General features: G+C 30.8%; 2 protein-coding genes, 1 non-coding gene and 1 pseudogene across 3 annotated transcripts; all 4 read left to right on the top strand.

The window, feature by feature from the left end:
• The first annotated feature begins 463 nt into the window (after positions 1–463).
• LOC113365943 (flocculation protein FLO11) lies at positions 464–18,570 on the top strand. The gene is made up of 8 exons (XM_026607487.1): positions 464–773; positions 9,920–10,191; positions 11,738–12,148; positions 15,277–16,328; positions 16,372–16,748; positions 16,824–17,242; positions 18,331–18,435; positions 18,508–18,570. Exons 2-8 carry the CDS (start codon positions 10,027–10,029, stop codon positions 18,568–18,570), a joined length of 2,592 nt encoding a protein of 863 aa, XP_026463272.1. The 5' UTR covers positions 464–773; positions 9,920–10,026.
• On the top strand, positions 2,765–2,856 carry Trnay-gua. Its single transcript is given in 2 exon segments — positions 2,765–2,801; positions 2,821–2,856. It is a non-coding gene; the product is annotated as a tRNA-Tyr (tRNA).
• Positions 18,571–20,458: 1,888 nt separating the features above from the next.
• On the top strand, positions 20,459–21,751 carry LOC113365942 (syntaxin-5-like). Its single transcript, XM_026607486.1, is given in 4 exon segments — positions 20,459–20,864; positions 20,867–20,988; positions 21,071–21,281; positions 21,348–21,751. Coding segments are annotated over 4 exon segments (1,131 nt in total). The 5' UTR covers positions 20,459–20,470.
• Positions 21,752–24,239: 2,488 nt separating this feature from the next.
• Positions 24,240–25,629, top strand: LOC113365940 (annotated as a pseudogene).
• Positions 25,630–26,179: the final 550 nt, after the last annotated feature.

Here is a 26,179-nt window from a genome sequence, read left to right as displayed (position 1 = left end):
GTTTATATTTTATATTATTTTTCTTGTCTACTCCGCCGCACCTACTGCACTGCCAGAAGACTAGATCGATATTTCGGTTTACTTACCTTATTAGTGGGCAGCGCTACCTGGTGAGCCACTGTGTTACGCTTGCTTTTGCCCTTTTTATTAGAATTTTAGGTCTGTGTGTTCAAAATATGCATATGGCACTACGTGGATCTATATTGGCGAGTTTTCAAAAGAAGGGTCGTTTTGCGTTTCTCACTTGGTACGGCATTTGTACAACATGTGCGGGCACTACACTACACAATGCGCGCTTCGTCTGCAATCGCGCAAGCCTGGCGAGCACGCCTCGCAGCCATCCGGCCGGCTTTGCTTGCCGTGTAGTTCTGTGTTCTCTCAGTCGCTTGCCAGAAGCTGCAGTGCACGCTTGTTATTAATAGAATTATTAGATAATTTTAATATATTTAGTAGTAATAGAATTTATATACTAGTGAAACTAGTTTGTTCTTTTATAACGGATTGTTTATATTTGTCGCAAACGCGAATAAAATGTGCATGTGGTAAATATATGTGATAACGCCCGTTACGATATTTAATTCCTAGTTAGTATATCTATGCAGACGTGAATACGAACGTAGCAGAGTGGATACAACCCCGATTGTATGTTTATAGGTTTCATTGAAACTAACGCAAAGTTAATAAATTGTTTATTGTTAATAATCGTGGGTGCCACTAATAGTGTTTTAGTACAAGTTGAAAACATTATCTAACAATATTTGGATCGTTCGATAGTAAGTATTCTTAAAATTCTAAATACATTTTTTTCCAATTTTTGTATCAAGATTAATTTTATCAGTATTTTCTAATACAGATACACTATTATATACATAATAGTGTTTTTTATGTTAATGTTATATATTAAATTCATATTTTTAGCAATATGCAATCCGTATGATTGGAATCACAAATTAATGTTTTCATAAATGTTTTTTTATGTTAATGTTATATATTAAATTCATATTTTTAGCAATATGCAATCAGTATAATTAGAATCACAAATTAATGTTTTCACAAATGCATGTTTTTTAAATAATTTTTATGTCGTACTTGTTCGTTGTGTAGTTCCAAATCGAGTAGACTTGAGAACCACTAATATTGACCATTAAGATCTAAGCGAATCGTATAGACAGCAATAAAAAACGGTTTGTGGCGTAGGATAAAGGCTTCGACATAAAATATAATAATAAGATTGAAATTCCTTTGAAAATACACCTATTTATATGTAAATATATGCGGGAGGAGAAGATTTTGCGAACACACGTACTGCGGTGGCCCACAAGTCATGCTTCTTGTTATATGTGTGCGTCTTGCATCTCGTTGGAAGCGCATTTATGGGATTTTTTTAGTTTATTCTTAACTTTTTATTTTATTTGTTAAAACCGTTGCTCCTCGACACGGTTTCTACCATTCAATCCCAACGTGCCGCGATTACCAAACTATCACGTTGTGCTCAGCATATCAATTTTAATACAAAATGGTTCTTTTTACTTGTAAACAATTAGACTCTTCGAATAACGTGTGTCATTTCACTAAGCTGCAGATTAGAGAGAAGAGCATAAATCGCAATTATATAAAAATTTGCAATGTTCTGAGAAGTATCCCCTCCTCAGTGTTCATTTAGGTGTAGACGACCGTAAAATCCTTTTATTACTTTGGCGAATCATTTGCAGTCTGCCTTTCTTTGGTTGTTTGGTGTCTGCGAGGATTTACACGTCCGTTATTTGGTACTTCACTACGCTTGAATTCACTTTCAATCTGACTGCATGACTCATCTCACATCAGACTCGAGCATTGTTTTTATATTTACATAATTTCGGTTAAATTTACGAATTGTGTTTTTAACATTGGCCTTATTGTTCTCTACCAATAAATTTCAGAAAGTTACAAAAATATTTATTTTTACTATGATGATTATTATTCCATACTCTCGTTTTATAGATGCTAATCCAGTTATAAACTGTATAAATTTATCATGTCCTGTTACTATAAATTATTCGCCACGCCCTTATGCTTGTATCGGTATATATACAAATGAGGAAACATAATTTAAAATTATTCATAACTTATCAACTTGGCGATATTGTTAAACAATCTCGCATGATACATTCACAGAATTAATGCGTATAAATAATAATTCACAAAACAAGGCATGTTTGGTTTACTAGGCGTACTTGATAGTATGGAAGCGTGTTTGTACAGTTGGTCAAATGATTTACGCGGACCTCTCCCCTACGAGAATACAATGTATTACACAAAAGGACTAATGGCTTCCCTGATGTTCAAAGTTATTACGGTTTTTTCTTTTTTATGTTCTTACTATACAAATAAAGTATACATCAAGTTAGGATGGCATAGCATATCTTACGATACTTCTAATACGAATCTATTTTATTGGTAAAACAAATAACAAGATCAGAAGATTTTATTCCTTTAAATCTTTCCGCAATTGTCCTTATTACATATTTTACTTGTAACAGGAATTTCTTGTTAAAAATGTAAAATATTATATGCAGTTTCAACCATAACTATTTATAATGCTTTATCTTTATTGTCAATAAAACTCGAAACGGTTTTCTATATTTTTGCTTCTAGAAAGCATGTCCAATGTGAAGATGATTGTATATGAAATATTGTGTGAATTTCTGTTAAAATAATTGTTCATGAAATATTATTATTGACAGAACTTTGTAGAAAGTATGCATGCAATAAACAACGACGAGCACCTTCGATAGCTCAGTTGGTAGAGCGGTGGACTGTAGATGATAATAATAAGCAGAAATCCATAGGTCACTGGTTCAAATCCGGTTCGAAGGATATTATTTTTATTTTAGGCTGAAAACGATCGCGAATAGTTACTTTTAATTTGTGATTAGGAAACACCTAATCAACATGATAACCTGAAACACAGTATATAATTTGAGTTTTGTGCTTTATCTTATTTTTAACTTCCCGTAAAAATCAAAAATCAAAATCTTTGATTATCTTTATGTTTCAAAGATTTCTGAACATTTTAGCATACCGTAGAATTGTGTGTGGGGATGGGTGAGTCTATGTATGTGCGATATCATTTTTTCCACGATTTTGAGAGAGCGGACCAACCGATTTGATTGATCAAAAGTTTCGATCTTTCGACATTCGATTTCTATTGATGGGGAGACGTGCTGATAAGGTTTTGGCAAAAACAGGTCCAGCTGTTTCGAAGTTACGGGACAAAAAGTGCAGATAGTGGCAATTCAATTTTTGTAGAGAACGGAGCATCCGATTCGAATGATTCGATAAACATTTCACTTGTATTAACGGAACGAATAATTGATTAAATTTTTGGGAAGGCACGCGTGATCACTTTGAAAAAAAAAATTCAAAAAAATTCAGAATTCTCAAATACATGTATATTTATTTTTTTAAATTTTATAAGGCACGATGTCATGCGCCACCAGTTTGTTAATTGGATTATTAAGAATTATTTTACATATGGTTATTATTTCCATGTAAGAATAAGAAAAGTAAAACCCATATGAAACGTACTCCAGTGCGTCTAAATTTAACAATGGCTATTTAGCGTCCTATTCAGTTCTCAACAATAATATTTGCACTTGCGGTTTATATGCAACAAACACGATATTTGTTCAAAGTTCGAACAGAGTCTCTAGTATGTGTATGTTTATTCGTATGGAGTGAGTAGAACCGGACCGATGAGTCGTGAAGTGCTTTTCATTATCATTATGACACTTTGCTAAAGTGACAAAGAAAAGCATATGATGTCAAAGGCTTTAAATGCTCGGACGCGCCGAAGATGATGTCGTTGACATAAGTCGGGTTCAAGGATTTTGCAGGACCTTTGCATTTTTTAGAAGATCAGTATCAAATTAACAGTTGCGTTTGTAAAACTTTCACGGATTGTTTGTTGTACTGTTCAATTCATAAACACAGGTGAGGCTGGCATATATAGTTAATGATTTCTATCATCATAATCCAAAGTACAATTTAATTGCATTTATTTCCAAGCCCAGTTTATTATCCTTATCATTAATTTATACGATGTGACTTGTCATTATTTTATTATCTTATTACTGTAAAGCGATGTGTAAATATGTCGCAGCAAGTCGCGACGCTGGTTTCACGTTTAGAATGTATTCTATATATGTATATAATTATATAATGTATATAATTTTATCATTCACATGAGTCACGTCTGTGTTCTAAATACGATTGGTATAATCGTGCTGATTCCAGTTAAAAAATGAACGGCGCAGATGGCAATGTGAAAGATGTATCTTTTATTGCGAAATTCCGCTGTAAGATAAATATGATTAATTGATTTTTTCAAAGAATTGACGCTATTGCACAAATTATCGTAAAGTCTAATGACCTAATAAATTCTGAAAATATAATGCAAATAATTCGGTAGTCCATTCTGGGAAAATGTGATTAGCAATGCAAGGAATGCGAACAATCGTTGTAAACATCTGCGTTTAGACTAATCGATGTAGCGATTATGCATAACTGTATGCATGTGGATAGTCTATATACTAATTTAATGTAAATTAATACAGCAGTAGACATTTGTGTACCATTAGATATAATTAATTAGAATATATTTCATGCTCTGTAATATAAATATCATTAACTTTTTATGATAAATTGCTATTTATGGATCGAAATCTCGTACGAATTTGTCATCTCTGATTTTTACTCAACGAATGAATCATAGGTAAAAAACTAACCTAGTTTTTTTCCTCATTTTGAATTAGTATCATCTGTTATGTGCGTGTTGCTCAAAAACATGCACTGGCGTCGTTGAATGTATGCTTTGTTGTGTGAATCATAATTATTTACATAGTTTTAATTGAAACAATGAGTTGTTTTGATGAAACGTCAAGTGCCTACTATTTCCAAGAACGTAGAAATCATCGAACATAAGATTATGGGCAATATTTATAAATATGTTTCGTTTATAGCGTACATAATCCTTGAGTGATTACTATAATTCTTGTTAATGTTTCCTTTTCTACTTCAAGTTTTATAGCTCTATAATAATTGCCTTATTGACTCCATAAATGTTCTCACAATTTTTAATCTATGACTTCTCGTCTAACATCTCTTTTGTATAAAGAAAAAAAATCTATTAACTCTAACCTCTGAGATTGTTATTGACCTTAAGATTCCTTCAAGGTTTCTGATTAAGAACATCAATATGCAATGATTCTTCTATTCAGTTACTCTGTAAATAGGCGCATCTGTATCAGTGCACATTATTATCATAATTGACCCTGGTGCTCCTTGGTACCGATATGCTGGCATTGTCAAGTAGCGATCGCCATTCTGCTGGTATCTTAATCTCCTAGCACTCCTTCTCAATATGTTTGGAGAAAATGCTCAATTACCTTTCTAAATTGATCTTGTAAACGTAACTTGATGATTTAAATCATGGTATATCTTTGTCAGATGTTTTAACTTTGTTGGTATTTTTTTCTGTAATATATGTGATTAGGTCCATGAAGATCCAGTAACAGACTTGTTGTCGATTGGTAAACAATTACATTTCCTAATCATATTTTCATGTGCTATTGTTAACTTATTGTTCGGAATGATCATCACAAATCATAAATATAATTTTGAAATGTATTACAAGTATCATGAGCTGTGTCAACTGCATTGTTTGATTTATTCAATAATTCAGCTTGACTTGCCATAACTAATTTAAAATGATTCCATGTAATGATATTACAATGGAGTTGATAAATATGTTATTTGTGACTAAATTATATTGAACCTAATTGTATCTAATAAGCACTTGGATCTTCATGTTTGTTTACATGAAGCTAAGATTATCATAAACTTCTTCAAGTACATATGCGTACAGCGTATTAGCCTTTTATTTGACCTTCGAGTTCACATTCTTGTATCTCTGTGTATTCATGAGTGTTTTCTGATCTTTGTAAAATTGGTAAAGCAAATATTGTGCACAGTTCCACATAATTTTTGTTAATAAGTTTCATATTTTTTCAATTTTAGTTTCATCTCATATCTTTGATTTAAGTCAACTTAAGTTGACAACACTTTTACAACAACAAGTATTAAATTAGTAATAAATGATAAAGTAAAAAAAATGAGTTTGTTTCAATGGTTATTTATATATTACGAATAATACGTTTTATCTCGAAGATAAGTTATGAATGATACTGATAAAAATAAATATGACTAGTTAGTATCGTTATTAAAATATTTTGCAACATTTGCAAAATAGCTCTTTATGAGATCAGACCGAAGTCTTTGTTGAGTAAGTAATACTATTATAATTTTTTCTAACGAAATGCATTTATGCTTTTTTTATCAGGTTATTAATGTATGTGCAGTTAATGCAATTTATAGAAAATAAGTGATTATAAGGAGTTTCAGTAAGACAGTGAGTGTGACTCGTTTAGTGTAATTTATCAAGAGTGTTATAAAAAGCATTTTAATTAAATACTTTTTCTTACGAAATTTTGTTAATTTATCAATGTGAAATTAGATACATCGGAGCGAGTTAATTCCTTTGACTCACTTTCCTAGCTGTGCGTTATTTTTAGGCTAATGATAGGCTATAGTTATTATTAGAACAAACTAATTTGCCAAGAAATAAACTCGTCAAGGTTTTCTAATGAATTGCTCTTTGTGTGTCAACGTTAACCCCGATATTCATTTGCTGATTCATATTGGATGCACTCGACTCACCCGAGTCTTTGTGCTAAAATTTTCTCGGCGGGACCTTGAAATCATTCACGTACCTATTTATAGTCACTGTAACATTCATTAATAACTGTCCTAATCGTAATTAACAGAGCGAAGGAAAATTCTATTAATATTATATGCAATTATTTGCTAAGTATTATTTACTCATCCGTAGTCTTTTTCTAAAAAAAAGCTTATCTCACGAATGTATTATAAATTGTATAAATAGATAACATTCATGTTTCACGCGTAATCGAGTTAAAAATAAAATCGTCATTCAAGAGCGTGAAATCTGGTTCTCACGACCTAGGACAAATCTCTTCTATGAGCTGCGATGCTAATAGATCACACAACAGAACAAAACACCGGCTATGTGTAGACTTAGTTAAGTCTCGACAGGAAGACGAGTGTTTTTTTTATGTATTGTTGCCTTGCCTCGGGATATATAATGCATGCATTAACATAATCCATTGGCAATCGAGCCGCCGCGTGCGACTCGGATCACTCCTACATAAATTGCTTAGTCGCTGCTTTATGATGTGCTGTGCGTTACGCGAGATGGGCTTAGCGAAGTTTAGTGGGCGAAATTGTACGAGATTGTCTGCTATGTTGTCTACTACTTGTCTGCTTTTAATTACCCAATGAATCACGTTAATTGCCGCGTTCAATAAACCAAAACTATTCGGAAAATGTTTGTTCTCGCTTAGTTTATCGTATGAATGAAATTTGTACCTCTTCAGTCTATGGAATTTGTAAAATATTTAATATTCGCAACTCGTGTCCTTGAAGGCTTCTTGTACTGTTTTAACCTTGAGGCAACGGTCAGAGTCGTCGATGCACCCAGAGATGATGTTGATGGTCCCACTAGAACCGGATTCCGCGATTTCGCAGTCGACTAGCAGCGGCGAGTGCATTTAAAAATCTTGACAAACGCATCGAAGATATAACGAGAAACACGCAGCGCAATCGACTTACGTGGTCGGAAATATTTTGCACCACCTTTGCCAAGAAATTTACTTGTACCACGCCAAATCTCTTACTAAAGAGTTACGGAAATTTTAAATCATCGATCATACATTTTGGCAATTGTTGAGCGGTTCGGGCAGAGTTTACATTTATATCACTAAATTAAAATATTTGGCTAGATTGTATTTGATGACTGCTGAATCATCGTATCTACGAATTCAATGAATAATCCTTATGCTATCTTAGAAATCTTTAATTGACTACATGATTAAAGATTTTTAAGATACATGAATTACGGTTCAAATTTGAAGTTGATTTATAACTTTTGATTTGTTTTGTGAAATAAAAATAGTTACTTTATTTTATCCAATAAATTACTTAACAACGTTGCTCGATGTGTAATTTTTCCGCTGATATCGTTTCTACGCTTTTCTGATTTTGAAGTAATAAAATATATTTGTCAACTTCATGCTCTTAATAGCATATCAGAAACATCATTTATTTTCTTATCCATCGAAAATATTTATTTGTGGAATAAAATTATAAAAAAAATCTGAGAATTTTGCTACATTTTTGTGACTTGTTCCTTATTATCATTTAGTCATATATCTGAATGAGCTGGTAATTTATTCGTACAATTAAAATTTCATTAGACGTTTTTAAGAATCTCATTAAAATAGCATTTTCAAATAAACATTTGTTACGAATGTTGTGGATCATCAAGAAAGTTCTTGTTATTTTCAATTCTCGCTTTGTATGTACATTAAATTCGTTTTCTGTTATTTTTGTTTTAAAATTAGACAGACATATGGTACTTTGAAGACGTACCGGGATTTTCCACGAATTTTTTCCCTTGTGCTAAATGGATTTGCAGTGTGCTGATATAAGCTTAAAAGTTTAACTTTCTGGAAAATGCAAGATAAATGCTCTTATTAATATTTATAAAAAGTACGAATGAAACAATTTAGAAGTACTTTAAAAGGGATTTAAAGAGTTTTTGAAGAAAATAGTTTACGAACTCAAAATTTTTATAAGTCTTATCGTTAAACTTTTGAATTTTGAATAATTAATGATTCTATTTTATAACAGAGAAAATAGCAATACTCGCGTATTCAATTACGTTTTCGTCCACGTATGCTTCGTTGCATAGTTTTCAGGCATATTACAATTTTATTTTGCGATAAAATTGAATGAAATATAGATAAATAAATCTATTTCGGTGTACTATGATCTATATAATCGAAGATGATTTATTATGAGATCTGGATATAAAAAACATGAACTCAAGAGTCATTTTGAAATATATAATCGCTTACAAAATAACGGTACCGTTTAATAACACGCAGCAGTAAAATGGAACCACGCATCTTCAGTTTTATTGCTGCACGGTTATATAACATTTTTGTTTTTATTTATCATTTTACAGAGACGAACAAGGGACCGAATCTTTAATATAGAAATATTACAAAGAATTGAATTATATTGATAGTAATTGTGTATATTAATTTTTCATAAATATTTGTGTAGCTTTCTTAAATTTAATTTTGTTGACGTAATATTTAATAATTTCTTATTCAAAGACAACAAACATTGTAAATAATACTAATACTCTTCTCAAAGTCATCATAACTTCTTTCTTATAATTATTATAATAGTATTGAACATATTTTATTTTCTTAATTACAACAGCATGGTTTTATAGATATCTTACTATTTATACGAAAAAAAAAATTAAAAACCGTCCTCAAATTACATTAGGTCCAGTCCAATAGTTCACTTCTGGTATAAACATATTTTTGTTTAGTAATTTAAAAACTATAATACTTAAATTATCTACTGAAACGATCATGGTAGAACAGTTTTGTAATGATCATTCTCTATTGTAATGAAAATTCTTATTCATCCAGTTCTTACTTACGTAGAGAATGTATAATCATATAAGAATATTAGATGATCTTTAATTATAGTGCTTGGTCTCTATTATACCCGAAATGTTTCCGAATACCAGACCAAGCGTAAACCTATTAAAAAATATCATTGTTGTGATATAGGTCCATGTTTATTTTATTAGTCCGACGGCGATGTATATTTATTGTAATAATGTACCTACATCAGATTGATGTTATCAATTATTCTACAACTTGTACATTTTAGTATCGTACTTTAATATATATTTTTATATTACCCTTTTCCTTTTCAGGTGTGACGATTTCCACCGTAGCCATTTTTTATACAGTTTTATAAATTTTTTACCTACGTGAAATCACCACATAATTTTGATCGAGTAAATCGTTAAATTTTCACACGATGGGTGCGAGACAAAGCAAGAGATCAGTCGATATAACGACGGCAACCGGCGCAGCATCCGAGAGCGGGGGCGATGTGGTCGCCGGAAAATTGGGAAAACTCGAAGATGGCGCGGTTGCTGGCGAGCCTGCTGCCACTAAGCAAAATGGAGACGCTGTGTTAAAGGTTAGATGTGTTTATTAAGGATTTTATGCTTAGCTATATTTTTAATAGCTTACTAAACATTTTTGAAATATTTGATTTGGGACCTTTAATTGGTTTTTTACATTCACATCATTTTGAAAAAAAAACATGAATCAGATTTTTTATTCTAAAATAAAGCATATAAAATTGAAAATATTTTGATATTCAAAATTATTGATTAATCCATTTAAGATATCGAATGTTTGTATTGTGTGTATGTGTTGTTTTCCATTTTCATTTGTTGTGACCGTTTTATCTTGTATTTGTCAGATTGATTGCATTCTCTACACATTGTTATCAACGCTACGTACGTTATAAGCACGCATTTTAATAATGACCATAGTTCATTTTTATATAATATTAACATTCTATTTTGTCTTTGTAACTATAGTCATTTTTGAATTGCCATTCACAATTTCAATAACGTTTGTGATCCAAGTCTTGTCAGCTTATGTTGAAAGTTTGCGTGTTTTTGCTTTTATTGATGATTTTAAATATTAACTTTATACATACTGAATACTCATCAATCCTTACTATAAGTCATTATTAAGAATCATTTTTTCTTCATATCAACGAATATATGTTAATGCTTTAGCAAGTGGTGGTGCAGATTTTTCCCTCTCAAATATTGTGAAGTTTTTTTTTTGAGCCGTGCTTTATATAAATTATTTTGTTGCTTACAGTTGAAAATATTTTGGTAACTGAATAAATTCAAATTAGTCAAAAAGTTAAATTTTCGTTTCAGGAATGACGTTTTGCACTAATAATTTAACGTACTTGGATATACGAATAATAATATCATCACATCTTATTCTATTCTAATATATTATAATAAATATGTAATACATCTCATGAAATAAATATTGTATATGAAATAATTATTTGACTTATTTATATATTACATTTTTTCATATTCATCTCGCTTCACCACTTGTTAAAATAATAAAATCTCAACGAATTCTATATTAGTTATCTAAAAATGTGTAGGTTGTCTAATTACATGATGGATATAAAGTCGTGATTAGATAGAAGTATTAAGAAATATGCAGCTATGCTGATGTAATTAGTTTAAGTTTAATGAAGAAATACGTTCAATTCTAGGGAAAACTATTTTAATATAATATGCGCCTTTATTATATTAAATTTAGATTCGTTCAGTCGTATCGTTGATAATATTTACTTCCGACAGCGCTAAATACGTTGTGCAGATAATTGCGTCTTTAAGATTATATTTAACATTGACATTTTGGCAAAGTTGCAAATGTTTGACTATTTCAGCATTTGAAGAGTAATTTTAAAAAAATAATTGCATGTTTTGTAGAGCATCAATCAAAAATTAATTACATTAAGATTTGGCAAGTTTTCTTTGCTTCAAAGTATTAAAATTCTAAGCTCGGTAATTAAAAAAATGTCTTTGTTACGTATATATCTAGTAAGGAGAGTTAAATTTCGTATTTTAATATATTTATAATTATAAAACGAACAAAACGCCACTTAAGCCTAATATAAAACTCCTACAAAAATCAAGGAAAAAGAACGTCAATTGGAATCTGGAACGCCTGAGAATGAAAAAGATTCGAGCACCGAAAAGGGTTTATTGGTGCCACCTGCGGCTTCAGACAGCGCAACCACGCCGGCGGCCGTTGAGAACGGTCTCGGTGATGCCACTCCCGATGAAATGCCCACGGAAAAAATTGGTACATCTTCTGAAGAACCCCAAAGCCCAACCTCTCCTTCTGAAGATACATCAGAAGTAGCATCTCCAACTTCCCCAACGTCCCCAACTTCTGGTGATGAGAAACAGACTGAAAAGAAGAAAGAGAAAAAGAAGAAATGGTCCTTCCGTAGCATCTCTTTCAGCAAAAAGGACAAACAAAAGCCTTCCAAGAAGCAACAGCAACAGGAAGAAAATGGGGACATTGAAAAGGTTCCTGAAGAGGTACAAACAAAATTCTTGTAGAATCTGGCATATGTGGTGGTAAATTAATATTGAATCTAACGCTTTTTCTCTTCTATACTTTCTCTCTATCGTATTTATGTATATAATTAGGTGTATGGTAATACAAGTACATGCAATTTTGGATATGCTATTTCAGTGGATGCACTTTCTTGTTACAACATTATGTTCAATTATGGCGACAAAATTGTTAAAGTAGTGCAATGATGCTGAAGTAGCCCCCAAGTTCGAAATAAAATTAAATACAAAGTTAAATGTAAAAAATCATTTATGTTATATTGTTGTATATTACAATCATCATCTTTACATTTCTTACAACACAACTTACACCATCTAATTTTTCATCACTATTTGTATGTCATACTTCATTACTTTCCATATATTTAGAACATTCGAAAATAAATGTTAGTCATAAGCATGTTACAGAAAAATGGTAATAGTTAAATTTATCTTTTCGCTAAATTTTCAAATACTAATACTCTTTGGTAGTTAAATAATATTTGTTTTATATGCATGTTATCGTAGATTTATCACACAAAAAATAAATATGCAAAGATACTAAAATGTAACGTATTTTTTGTGTGATAAACATTATTTTTGCACAACTTTGTGGAATTAAGTGCACATGTGGTTATTAACCCGAATTGTGGTAAGTATAGTATGTTAGTAAGTAAATGTTTATAATTTAATATATTTATGATTTAACTCTATTTTGATACAATGGAAAAAATTTCGTATGCCTGATTTTGAGCGTTCCAACATTTATTCAATAGTTGAATAATATTTTTATTTGTTCTATATTTTAAATTTCTTATTGCCTTTTTGTGTTGATATTTTCAAGATTCTTACACCTCTCACAAAAGTATCGGTCGGAAGTAACGTTGCCGAATATCAGTAACTTGTAGGGAACCGAGGGGCGACGTTTACTGATTTTATATGTTTATGGATGTTCTCCAGGAAGGCAAGAAGGGTGTTTGACCCACTGACACACTTTTCTCGATAGATACAATTTTAGATAGAAGATTCATAATTTTTGTTGCGGTTAAATGAAATGTTAAATGCGGTAACAAGGAAAGCAAAAAATTTCATTTGTTTTTCTCTCAATTTTATTTTGAACTTTTTATGTTTATATAAAATATCTTAATATTTTGCTTCTTTTGTTAAATATTAATCATTCAGGAACTGAATGTCGCGGCGAGAGAGGTTGTCATGGTTTCTAGACTTCGAGCGCCGGTTCGGGAATAGAGTTTGCAACCTCTAGCTATTTTTGCTGGACTTGTTTTTTAAAAATTACATATTTTATTAATTAAAACCAATACTAATATAAATAATATTTCTAATAATTAATAAATTTAATCGCTGTGAAGTTGGTATATCACTTATTTATCACTTAGACTTGCTGCATTTATACTTGTTTATCTATGACTTTGCTGATATTCAAATTGAAATCCGTATCAACTTTTAACCACCTTTAACTGTGCTTGACGAATATACTCGTCATGGAAAATTGGTGAAATTTTATGTTTTGACTAGTATACTTGCCATAGGAATGAAATCTTTGACCATTGGCTATTTATACTGCAATTTGTTGAAAAAAAAAACATTCTCAAATTTCAAGATATTTATAGAGTACTTGGAGGCTATGCCGGAACAAAAATGTAAATTTATTTAAGCACTCGGTTCCGTGTTTCGAGCGCCACAGTTAATAGGTTACATCAAACATATTTATCATAAAAGTTTATCGTTAAATTTATAAAATAATTTTATTATTACCAGCGAAAAGGAAATGGTTTAAGTTTGCCCTGTTTCTCGGTTCATGAAGAAAGTCTCCATAGCAGTATAGGGCGTCGGCCGCTCAGCGCGTTATCGATTTGCGCAGAGACTGCGTTCGGAAACGCGCTCTCCCCTTAGTTTAGTATCTCATTTTCCTAGAAGAAAATACTCCTAGAATTTTGTAACTTTAATATGCTAAATAGTATTTTTGATAGTTTATTTAGTTTCGTCTGATTTTGTTTTATTTTAGATATGTTTATAATTATATATTTATCCTTGAATATCCGTAGAATTTTTTGGTTAATTTCAATTCAGCAACTAAATTTCTAAATTATGTTTTCATCTTATCTATGATATGATCTTATGATACATAAATATATTTAGCGAAATATTTCTGGCAACTGCTCATAACAGATGGCTAAGCGCCTATCTTTATGAATAACGTCAAATAATATTAGCGATCACTATCGACGTAGGCAAATATTCTATATATTTCAAGTATCACATAAAATTTTATGCCACTGTTTTATCAGTATTTAAATTTCAATAATTTCGAAATACGCAAGACTATTTTAATTCAATACATTAAGATAGCATGTTATTTTGCCTACAGTTATTTTTGAAATATTTGGCAAAAGTCTTTGGTTAATGTCAACATGATATACGAGAATAGACACATTTATGATAATTTTAGATGTTGTTTATCAGCTGTTTAGTTGTTTCAATTGCTTGCATGCAAAAAATATTTTATTTTTAATTTAAAACGCGCTCATTTAAATTTTGATCATGCAATAAAAAGCAAATTAAAATATACTAAATCTATATCACAAGTTATATAGTTACAGTATCTTAAATGCAGGACGAATTAATGTTTTTGATAATCATTTTCTGAGCTTTTTATTAGATCATGGTACTAAAATAAAACTTAGATGACGGCCTGATTTGTAACGTCATGGTTTTAAAATGTGGAAGGAGCAAAGTAGTCTGAGATGTTTTCATCCCACCCTTTCTGTAGTATTTATATAAAATTTTTCAACTGAATAGAATATAGTATCGTCAAAACTCCCGACTTAGTTACATGATTTATATTTGTTCTATTTTTAAGAACATTTTTTAATTCAGATATTTGTGTTCATGTGTCGTAATTTATTAAATTTTCTATAAATGGATAAAAAGGTGAACGTATGTAGAAACATCAATCAATATTAATATAATTGTATATTTTATTAATTATATTTTTTATATTTGTTCTGCGTGAGAATGCTACATATGCTAGAAATATCTATAATAATATATTTTTTATATTATTTATTTATTTATAATATGTTGTGTATTAGGGAGCTGATGAAAATGCAGCAGCTGCTGCGCCTGCCGGTGACGTGCCCGCGGCCGCTTCTCCTAAAGAAGAAATAACTAAGGATGAGACTTCTGCACCTCAGAGTGAAGTAATCAAATCTGAAGAGGCTCCAGCACCCAAAGTAACAGAGTCTACAGCAGAAAAGACAAATGAAGCCGTGAAAACACCAGTTGAAGATAAATGTGAAAAACCAGTTGCACCTATTGCATGTGAGGCAGCTTGTGAAAAACCTGCAACTTGTGAGAGTAAAGAAGTTAAAGATCCAGTACCAGCAGAACCTGTTCAGACATTAGAAGCAGCCCCAGCTGCGGAGCCAGTTGAACATGTTACATCAGCAGCTGAAAATAAAGTTGAAGAGCCGGCAAAAACATATGTAGTTGCTGAAGTTCCAGTTCCAGAAAATGTTGAAGCCAAACAGGAACCGGAATCTCTACCTCCTCCACCAGTTGAGGAACAGAAAGAGGTTTGTGATCATACATCACCACCCCCATTACCAATTTCCTCACCCCCTTCCCAAGTAACAGCTTTCGCAGAGGCTATGTTGGCATCTGATGATGTTGCAACTTCAGCTGTAATTCAGCAACAAGAAACTTCTATTTCAAAAGAAACTGCACCCTCAGTTGCCGATAAAGTAGGAGAAAGTGATATAAAAGATAAATTACCAGAACCTGAAACTGCTCATTCTGCTATTCAAGTTGTAATTCAACCTGAAACTCCAATTCTTGCACCTTCTGATTCACCTATGATAGCTAAAGATGAACAAATTGCGGTCCAACCGGTTGCATCCGAACAGCCCGCAGCCCCCGCACCTCTTTCTGAACAGCCCGCAGCCCCCGCACCTCTTCCCGAACAGCCCGCAGCCCCCGCACCTCTTCCCGAACAGCCCGCAGCCCCCGCACCTCTTCCCGAACAGCCCGCAGCCCCCGCACCTCTTCCCGAACAGCCCGCAGCCCCCGCACCTCTTCCCGAACAGCCCGCAGCCCCCGCACCTCTTCCCGAAAAACCTGCAGCCCCCGCACCTCTTCCCGAACAGCCAGCAGCCCCCGCAACTCTTCCCAGAACAGCCAGCAGCCCCCGCACCCATTCCCGAACAGCCTGCATCCCCCGCACCTATTCCCGAACAGCCTGCAGCCCCCGCACCTATTCCTGAACAGCCTGCAGCCCCCGCACCTATTCCCGAACAGCCTGCAGCCCCCGCACCTCTTCCCGAACAGCCGGCAGCTGCTTCTACATGTGAACTTCCGGTAGCTACTTCTGTTATTGTTCCATCCGAAGTGCCTGACTTGGCTCAAAATGAAGTGCCTGTTCTCTCTGATGCCAATGTGATAAAAACTCAAGTTGCCCCGATTATTCCTCAAACAGAAATTCCAGAAGCTAAACAAGAAGTATCAGCCACAGTTAATGAATGTGATACAATGGTGCAGGCGCCGAAAATTGATTCAACTGAAAAAGGTACTAAATCAGAAAATGCACCATTGTCTATTCATAATTTATCTTCTATACCTCAATCTGTTTTATCTGATAAAGTTGTAGAAGAAAAAGACTCCAGCAAACAAATTGATGACGATTTACCTTCACCTCCTCCATCACCAGCATCTGGATATGAAGCTCAATTAAATACTGATTCGATAACAACTAAAACTGAATCAGGAGAAAATTTACCATCACCGCCTCCTTCTCCCCTATCAGCTCAGGACACTTCAGTTTCAGAATCTGTAGCAGCTAACACAATCACAGAGGATCAGTTGCCTTCACCACCTCAATCACCTGAGATTTCAAATCGAGATGATAAACCAAAAGAGGTAACGGTGGGATCTTTTGATGATCTCGCTCCCTTGCCGCCACCGCCTACAGTGGCAACTGAAGGGCAAAATGGCAACATTATGTGTCCTCCATCTCCACATGAAATGAGCAACGGAGTCTCTGAGAAACAGCCAGCCCAACAGGTGAAGGATTGCATCGAATCAGATTAGATTAATAAATGGGGTGATAGTTTTAAGCTGTTTGTTGCGCTGTTGTTTATTAACTGTTTACTGTTTTGCTGTTTATATACTGTACAAAGAGTTTTTAGAACTTCTTAGCCTTCAAATGTTCTATATTTTATACTTTCACCAGTAAACTAATTCAATACAGACCAATGCTATAAAGTTAATTGTTCAATAGAAGAAATTAATTTTGAGATACCGCATATAGATTTTTGATTGCTCAATAATTTAGTTTTTGATTATGATTAAAATATTTAAAGATGTTATGCTGCCTGAATTAGTTTCTAACTGCATTTGTCTGAAGTTACACTAAAAATTTTATACTAACAACCAAACATCCCACTACAATACTGGAGGATAAACATATATGTTTTAGCCCATAGAAATGTTATTAAACAAATGGATTTAAACATTTCTATTTTGAAGTTTACCATTCCTTTTCAATTCTTCTCCTAGTTTGGATTTTGATTTGTGTTTGTTTGTTTTGTCATTTTATTTTCAGATAAATAGTTTTGATGGGATATTTGAAACATTTTATTCCCTCCTTATCTTCCTGTGACCCATGTTTTAAACCTAAACATCACTTGATTCATTAATGCTCATTAATTAATATAAATTGTATGATTGCATATAATATATTTTTCTCGGTATATCTAATGTGTAATACCATAATAAACATGTGTAGATATATAAGTACACGTGTCAGAGCATTTACAAATAATTTTGTATTATGTTGATGACATACAACATGCTATGCACAAGTTGCATTTTGTAGGTAGATAATTATAAGTTACATAACTTAGCTGCTATTTTTATAAGTTCAAAATATTATGGAATATCTAATTACTTTTTATTTCATATTATAATCATATTTTATATGATTAAAGTTGTGACTAACATTATTTAACTCATTTAGCATGTTTGCATATAGAAGAAATATTCTGAAATATTTATCATTTGATTCACATCTTTTCAATATGTTATCAATATAAATTAATAACAAATTAAATGTTTATAAAATAGATTATTAACAATTTTATTTGATTTAGGAAAAATCAAGTGACATGGCAGAGGTTTCGGCTACTGAAAGTACGTTAAGTGATATGAGCATCACAAAAGATATTACAGAAAAAATTGCAGACATGATGCTAGATGTAAGTACCAAATATTGAAGCATGTATAAAATGTTTGCTAAACAATATTTATATTTATTGTTTATTATTTAGGATGTTCCTCCAGTCGATATACCTGTACCAACAGAATCAACAGTGGCCATTGCTGAAAATTAAATTTAGAATTATAATAAGTGATATGACTTCTTCGTACCAAATCTAAAATTATTTCTAGGCTCAAAAATAAACTGAGACTGATTTTATTAACCTCTGATTTAAATTTTAACAATAGCTCATTTTAATGCAATTAAATTTAGATTGATAATTTGCAAGTACATTAACATTTGTAATAGATTTTAATATCAATTGAAAAGTAAATTACAAATTCTGTTTAATTTTAGAAACACCAACAATAAATTGAATTTTAGATAAATTTTTATATATATGGCCTATTATCTGTCCAATTATCAGCATTCACGAGTGGGAGTGAGTGGTGAAGCCAGTTTTGAAAATACAATAGTTTATTTAAATGTAGAAATAAGTCACATCTTTTTGATATCAATAGAATTTTGTATAATAATCCTCAATTTATATAAATACTTAGAATAAGTATATTAGAAATATTAGAGCTACTAATATTTATGTACATTACTCTATTATACTTAAACATGAACATATGTGCTGAACACATATGTAATTGTTTGTTTGAATATATGCAGCATATGTATTTGTTGATAACAAATATTATGCGTGAAGAAAATATATGCGAACATTTATATAAAAATTACTTACATATATATGTTCCATGTATCACATACTCATCTGTTTATAGAAGTATATATTATAATAAATGCATATGTTGTTAATCAATGCATAATTTTTCACATCAGTTCACATGTTGCATAGGTAACTGTGATTTTTTTTATTAATAGTTTAATTTGAAATGATGTTTCAATACAGAAGCTTCCAATTTCTTGAAATCAAATTCAATTAGATCGAAATAATGAAGTGATAGTTTATAAGTCCATGTTAAAAATGTAATTATTAACTGGGTCTTTGAGAACTTAATGTCAATTTATAACTCGTGGCAGCTCAAAATTGATATTCTTCCATTAAAAAAAAAATCAATAGTTGAAAAATGTTAATTTTAAATTTTATATTGAAAATGATCGTAACTAATTCTTGCATTAATATAATTGTAAATTTATACTTTCTGTAATGTATTACATATAGGCTCACATAAGATTATATAAAGAATGTGTGAATGTGATTATGAAATATCTTTAAATATAAAATTTCTGAAACTCGAACATTATTTTTATTTAATTTTTTTTAAAATAAATTATTCAAAACCAATTTTAATGATTTAATATCATATGTGGAATAAAAAATGCAGGGATTTATTTTTATGAAATTTTCAAAGATACCTGTCCATGGACTTTTTGACTAAATTTTTGTGGATTTATTTTTATGGAAATAAAACCAAGGCTAAGAGGATGTTTAACAATTAAAAATATTGATTGAAAAATTGAAAAATAAGTTTGAAAGACAGAAAAAAACAATTATTTGTGCAATTTGGATTTGTTTTAAATGCATAACAAAGATTCACTCAGTACTCAATATTTATATATATAATGTGAAGAAAATGTGCGTATAGTTAATAATAATAAAGTATCTTCACCTTTGCACCATGCCGGAATCAACAATTTTGATTTTCCCGCTTTATTCCCGATCGTTATTCGTTCTTTATCAAATTCAAAAACGTTTCTGATCTAACTTCAGCATGTTCCAAGTTGGTTTGACAGTTTGCGTTAGTGACAGTTCTGTTCTTTCATTGCTTGCTGTCACATTCTTTGCTTTATTACACGTCATTCGATATTTTAGCATTAAATCTTACTAAGTAATATTTTTCTAATTTTAAATATTTTTTGGACATTGCTGATAGTGATTACAGATAATGCTGCTTATTGTATTTTGGTGCATTAATTGTTCATAGAGATAAATACAGAGTTCACAATTCACATTGCGTTTTCACTAATCCATATTTCGCTTTTTATCAGTAAATTTGAATAATGCAATGCCAGCAAGACGTCGATTTGCGGGCTTTGAGCCTCAGCAGTCTTCAATATTGATTGAGAATAATCACAATGGACAGAATTTAAGTCAAGGATTCCACAGCTTCTCAAACTCTTTTATTGCTAATGAGAGCAGTTCCTACGATAATTCTAATTCAGCTGTGAAACTTACTAATCCAGAAACAGAAGTAATCATGACTTCCAGAGATCGAACCAACGAGTTTGTTAAAGCAATTCAGTCTTTGCAAAATAGAAATATATCGAGGGCTGTAGGATTCAGGGATGCTCGAAAAGCTAAAGTTATCCAGAGTTATTCAGAATTTATGGCCTTAGCTAGACATGTTGGGAGAAATATTGCAAGCACATATGCTAAATTGGAAAAGATGACCATGTTAGCTAAAGAAAATCTTTATTTGATGATCGTGGGTCAGAAATTCAAGAATTAACATATATAATTAAAGGTGATTTAAGCTCCTTAAATCAACAAATTGCTAAATTACAAGATGTTTCAAAATCACAGGTTTGTTAATAACAAATGAAGAATAGACAATTAATAATAATATTTAATATTACAAGTTAATAATAATGATAATTCCTTCTAGAGAAACAATTCATCTGGAAAACATTTAAATTCACATTCTTCAAGTGTAGTGTTGGCGCTACAGTCAAAATTGGCTACAATGAGTAACAACTTTAAACAAATACTTGAAGTGCGAACAGAAAATTTGAAACAACAGAAAAACCGAAGGGAACAGTTCAGTCAAAGAAGTGTTAATACAGCTATTCCACCAAATGTCAACAGAGCGCATCAAGGTAATTATTTGTCCTAAAAAATAAACATTTACAAGAAATAGTTGACTTTTATAATAAAAATTATAGGTAGTTTACTCTTAGCAAATGAGCAAGTAAATATAGATCTGGAGGGCAGTTCATCACAACCTTTGCTGCCAGTTAATTCTCAGACACAACAAATGCTGATGCAAGATGAAACAGATAATTATCTGCAAAATCGAGCAGAAACAATGCAAAATATAGAAAGCACAATTGTAGAGCTCGGAGGGATATTCCAGCAATTGGCTCACATGGTGAAAGAGCAAGAAGAAATGGTTGAGAGAATTGATCACAATGTCCAAGATGCTGAACTCAATATAGAAGCAGCTCACACTGAGATACTAAAATATTTTAAAAGCGTCACAAATAACAGGTGGTTGATGATAAAAATATTTGGTGTACTGATATTCTTTTATATTTTTTGTAGTATTCATGGCATGATAGAAAGATAAATAGTAAATGAAACATATATATAATATATATATATACATATATATATATATATATATATATATATATATATATATTTAGTAGTTAATTTTGATGTGAAATATATGAGTGTTATTGAGGGCATACATCAAAACAAAGAAAGTTCTTTGTTGATGTATCTCAAGAACTCACTCATATATTATATATATATATGTTGTATAATGTGCATGTGTATTAAAGTGTTATATTCACATACATTTGAAAATTGTAATACATTTTTTTTTATGCTAATTTTATTTGACGAATGAAATTTGTTACATAATGGATATATAAATAAATTCAATCTAATATAATTGCAATCCTTTGCTTTTTATTCCATACATTATTTAATTATAATAATGATTGAATTAAATATATGTAATATAGCAAGGGTTGCAGCATCAAGTTTTTTTTGGTGATTGAAGTCTCTGAATTGAAAATTGGAAGAAGTTGGAGCAAAAAATGATCTTTCGTCGACGCTTTCCTTTTCTCAAAAACAGCTGCTACGTATCAAAGTAGCTTTAGACTTAGTTCTAGCCGTTTCTTTTGAAAAATCTAAAACAGTGCAAAATTTTTCGTCAACGTTTTTTCGACAAAATGCTGATTGGATTTTGAATTTCAAAAACCGTTCTGAAGATATCATTTGGCGTTCAGCCTGACCAGCTTTGTTAATTTTTTGCCTTAAGGCAAAATACCACTTTCACCTAGTCGGTTTGTTCACTTGGAAAGTCCAATAAGATTCCCATATGATTCCCACAACATTGTAAATTACTACAATGTTTGTAAAAATACTACAATGGGTGTAAAATTACTACAATGTTTGTAAAAATACTACAATAGGTGTAAAATTACTACATGTTTGTAAAAATACTACAATGGGTGTAAAATTACTACAATGTTTGTAAAACAATACTATTAATGGGCGTAAAAATACTACAACATTTGTAAAAATACTATAATGGGTGTAAAATTACTACAATGTTTGTAAACAATACTACAATGGATGTAAAATTACTACAATGTTTGTAAACAATACTACAATGGGCGTAAAAATACTACAACTACACATTTGTAAAAATACTACAATGGGTGTAAAATTACTACAATGTTTGTAAACAATACTACAATGGGTGTAAAAATACTACAATGAGTGTAACAATTACTATAATGTTTTTTAAAATACTACAATGGTGTAAAATTACTACAATGTTTGTAAACAATACTACAATGGGCGTAAAATACTACAACATTTGTAAAAATACTACAATGGGTGTAAAATTACTACAATGTTTGTAAAATACTACAATGGGTGTAAAAATACTACAATGGGTGTAAATTACTACAATGGTTTGTGAACAATACTACAATGGGCGTAAAAATACCACAACATTTGTAAAAATACTACAATGGGTGTAAAATTACTACAATGTTTGTAACAATACTACAATGGGTGTAAAATTACTACAATGTTTGTAAACAATACTACATGGGCGTAAAATACTACAACATTTGTAAAAATACTACAATGGGTGTAAAATTACTACAATTTTTGTAAAAATACTACAATGGGTGTAAAATTACTACAATGTTTGTAAACATACTACAATGGGTGTAAAAATACTACAATGGGCGTAAAAATACTACAACATTTGTAAAAATACTACAATGGGTGTAAAAATTACTACAATGTTTGTAAACTATACTACAATGGACGTAAAAATACTACAACATTTGTAAAAATACTACAATGGGTGTAAAATTACTACAATGTTTGTAAAAATACTACAATGGGCGTAAAATTACTACAAATTTTTGTAAACAATACTACAATGGGTGTAAAATTAATACAATGTTTGTAAAAATACTACAATGGGTGTAAAATTACTACAATGTTTGTAAACAATACTACAATGGGTATATAATTACTACAATGTTTGTAAAAATACTACAATGGGTGTATAATTACTACAATGTTTGTAAACAATACTACAATGGGTGTAAAATTACTACAATGTTTGTAAAAATACTTGTTTATCTATGATTCCCACTATATTTAGTTCACTGTGAACTTCTACAATGTTTGTAAAAATACTTGTTTTCTATATTCCCACTATATTTAGTTCACTGTGAACTTCGAATCAATTCAAAAAATTTGGGTGGTAGAATTGCGAATCATTCTAGGTGTTTTATTGCTTGTCAAATTAGCACATTGTCCGGGTTTGTTCCGTATCAACAAAAACAAATATGGCGTGATATTGCATCATATAATAATTTGACACTATAGTCCTGTTATCTCTTAAAATAAATTTGATAAATTATCATCTAACAAGATTCTGAACTGGAAGAATAATAAGAGTGCGGATTGTATATCTTTGTTCTTTAGTCGTTGTGACAGTTTTACAAAGAAGTGATGATTTACTGAATTTTTTGAATATTTGTTCGATAACAATACAATTTTTAACATGCGTGATTAGTAAAAGTGATTTTTTAAACATGTTCAGAAATCCGTAATCTCATAACTTATGTGCTCATAACCTAAATTCAAAAATATTATCAAACATGCTCCTAGATAACGAGACATAAGCATTTCAGAACATTCCCGAAATGAATTTGTATACACGTATACAATTCAAGGATTTGTTTCCTTCTAAACTATCAATAATAATATTTATATCATATATATTATTATTTATCAGTCAGGGTAAGATTTGAATTTTGATTTCATAAGAATCTTTTATTTAACTTTTTAGTTATATCTGAGACTTTTTAAAGGAGTACTTGTAACTTATTCACAAGGAGAAGATAATCATTATAAATACAACACCATTTTAGTAGTATTAATCACAGAAGCAGTTAAATTATTCGTTTCGTGTGGACTTTATTGCAAAGAGTATGTATAAAACCATTACTAAGTTTTATATCTGTATTTTTATGATTGATAATCATTTTATAGCCATACTATACAAGAGTTATGCACGGGTATAGAAAAGATGTATCAGTATTAAAACTGTATTTGGTGCCTGCTGCTTATTATATTGTTTTTATATAATCTTGCCTTTCTAAATCTTTCCACATTTGATCCAACAACTTATTATCTTTTACTACAACTAAGAGTAGTTATAACTGGAATATCGTTTCAGGTAATAAGGTAATTGATTTTTACTGTATCCTGTCAATATTTAATGTGACTTTTGTTATTTTAGGTGATTTTTAAAAAATATTTGTCCCGCTGGCAATGGTTATCACTCGCACTTTTAACAGTGGGTTGTTTAATAAAACAAATATCATTTGACAGTGATAAAGATACTCAAACTTTTCATGGAAAAAACACCAGCGGTTTTGATTTTAGTGTAAGTGCCATATTAATTCTAGTGCAGACGTTTTGTTCCGTTTCGCTGGTGTTTATATGAGTATATATCTCAAAGGAAAAGGCTGTAACGTTAATATATTTATACAAAATGTATATATGTATTTAGATTCTATAATGTGCAATGTAGTCGTACTATTACTTTCGGGTGACTTTTCTAATGTACTTAATCCATCAACTTTTTTCAATGTATTGTCGTTTAAAGTGATTATTATAATCAACAATGCTGCAATTGGAATTGTAACAAGTTTCTTCTTGAACTATCTGAATTCTATTCTGAAAACTTTTGCAAGTGCTTTAGAGTTAGTGTTTACAGCAATAATTTCTTATATATTGTTTGGAATTCCAATATATTTAAATACAATCATTTCAATTGCTACAGTTTCTTTTGCAGTATTCTTGTATTCGCAGAATCCTGTGGTAAACTTAAAACCAGTTCTGATATTGATAAAGAATCAGAAGAAATTGTTATGTGATGATGAAGAATGTGTTTGAAAAAAATTATTTTGTATTATATACATCACATATATAATGAATTCTACTTTCATTTTACTCATTAACATAAAATTATCCTTTTATACTTGATATTATATAGAAATAACCATGAAAATATTGAATATTATAAATAATAACGAAACTTTAAATAAGTTTGATAATGTGATGCACATAATAAAATTATGTTAATAAAATGTAGACTAGACAATTTTTTGTGCAAAAAATTGTTTATTCATATGTATTGTTACTTACAAAATGAATAACTTATATAATCGGCTTTACAGGCATGAATATATATGCATTTTATTATGAATATGTTTTCTATAATAGAATATTATTATTCAAATAGAATATATTCATATTTATATAAATAAATATTATGCATTTGTATTTCACTAATATAAATATATTTAATATATGCTAAATCAGTTTCTTTCATTTTTGCAGCACATTGTTAATGATTTCTGATATGAAGTATTTCAAATTTTAAAATATTTCAAACTGTTTTGGCTACTATATACTAGTCAGAAACTACTAATAGATAAAATGA

The sequence above is a fragment of the Ctenocephalides felis genome, unplaced genomic scaffold (genome assembly GCF_003426905.1).
Source record: "Ctenocephalides felis isolate EL2017-DRISC unplaced genomic scaffold, ASM342690v1 CF-g0.4_SCAFFOLD_01170, whole genome shotgun sequence".
NCBI classification, from domain to species: domain Eukaryota; kingdom Metazoa; phylum Arthropoda; class Insecta; order Siphonaptera; family Pulicidae; genus Ctenocephalides; species Ctenocephalides felis.
This window is presented reverse-complemented; position numbering and strand designations above follow the sequence as displayed.

What these genes read in the sequence shown, in the direction of transcription:
- LOC113365943 (XM_026607487.1), top strand. Translation starts at nt 10,027, where the DNA reads ATGGGTGCGAGACAAAGCAAGAGATCAGTCGATATAACGACGGCAACC. An exon ending in ATGGAGACGCTGTGTTAAAG is followed by an intron (nt 10,192 to 11,737) that starts GTTAGATGTGTT and finishes ACAAAAATCAAG; the next exon opens with GAAAAAGAACGTCAATTGGA. An exon ending in AATTGATTCAACTGAAAAAG is followed by an intron (nt 16,749 to 16,823) that starts GTACTAAATCAG and finishes TATCTGATAAAG; the next exon opens with TTGTAGAAGAAAAAGACTCC.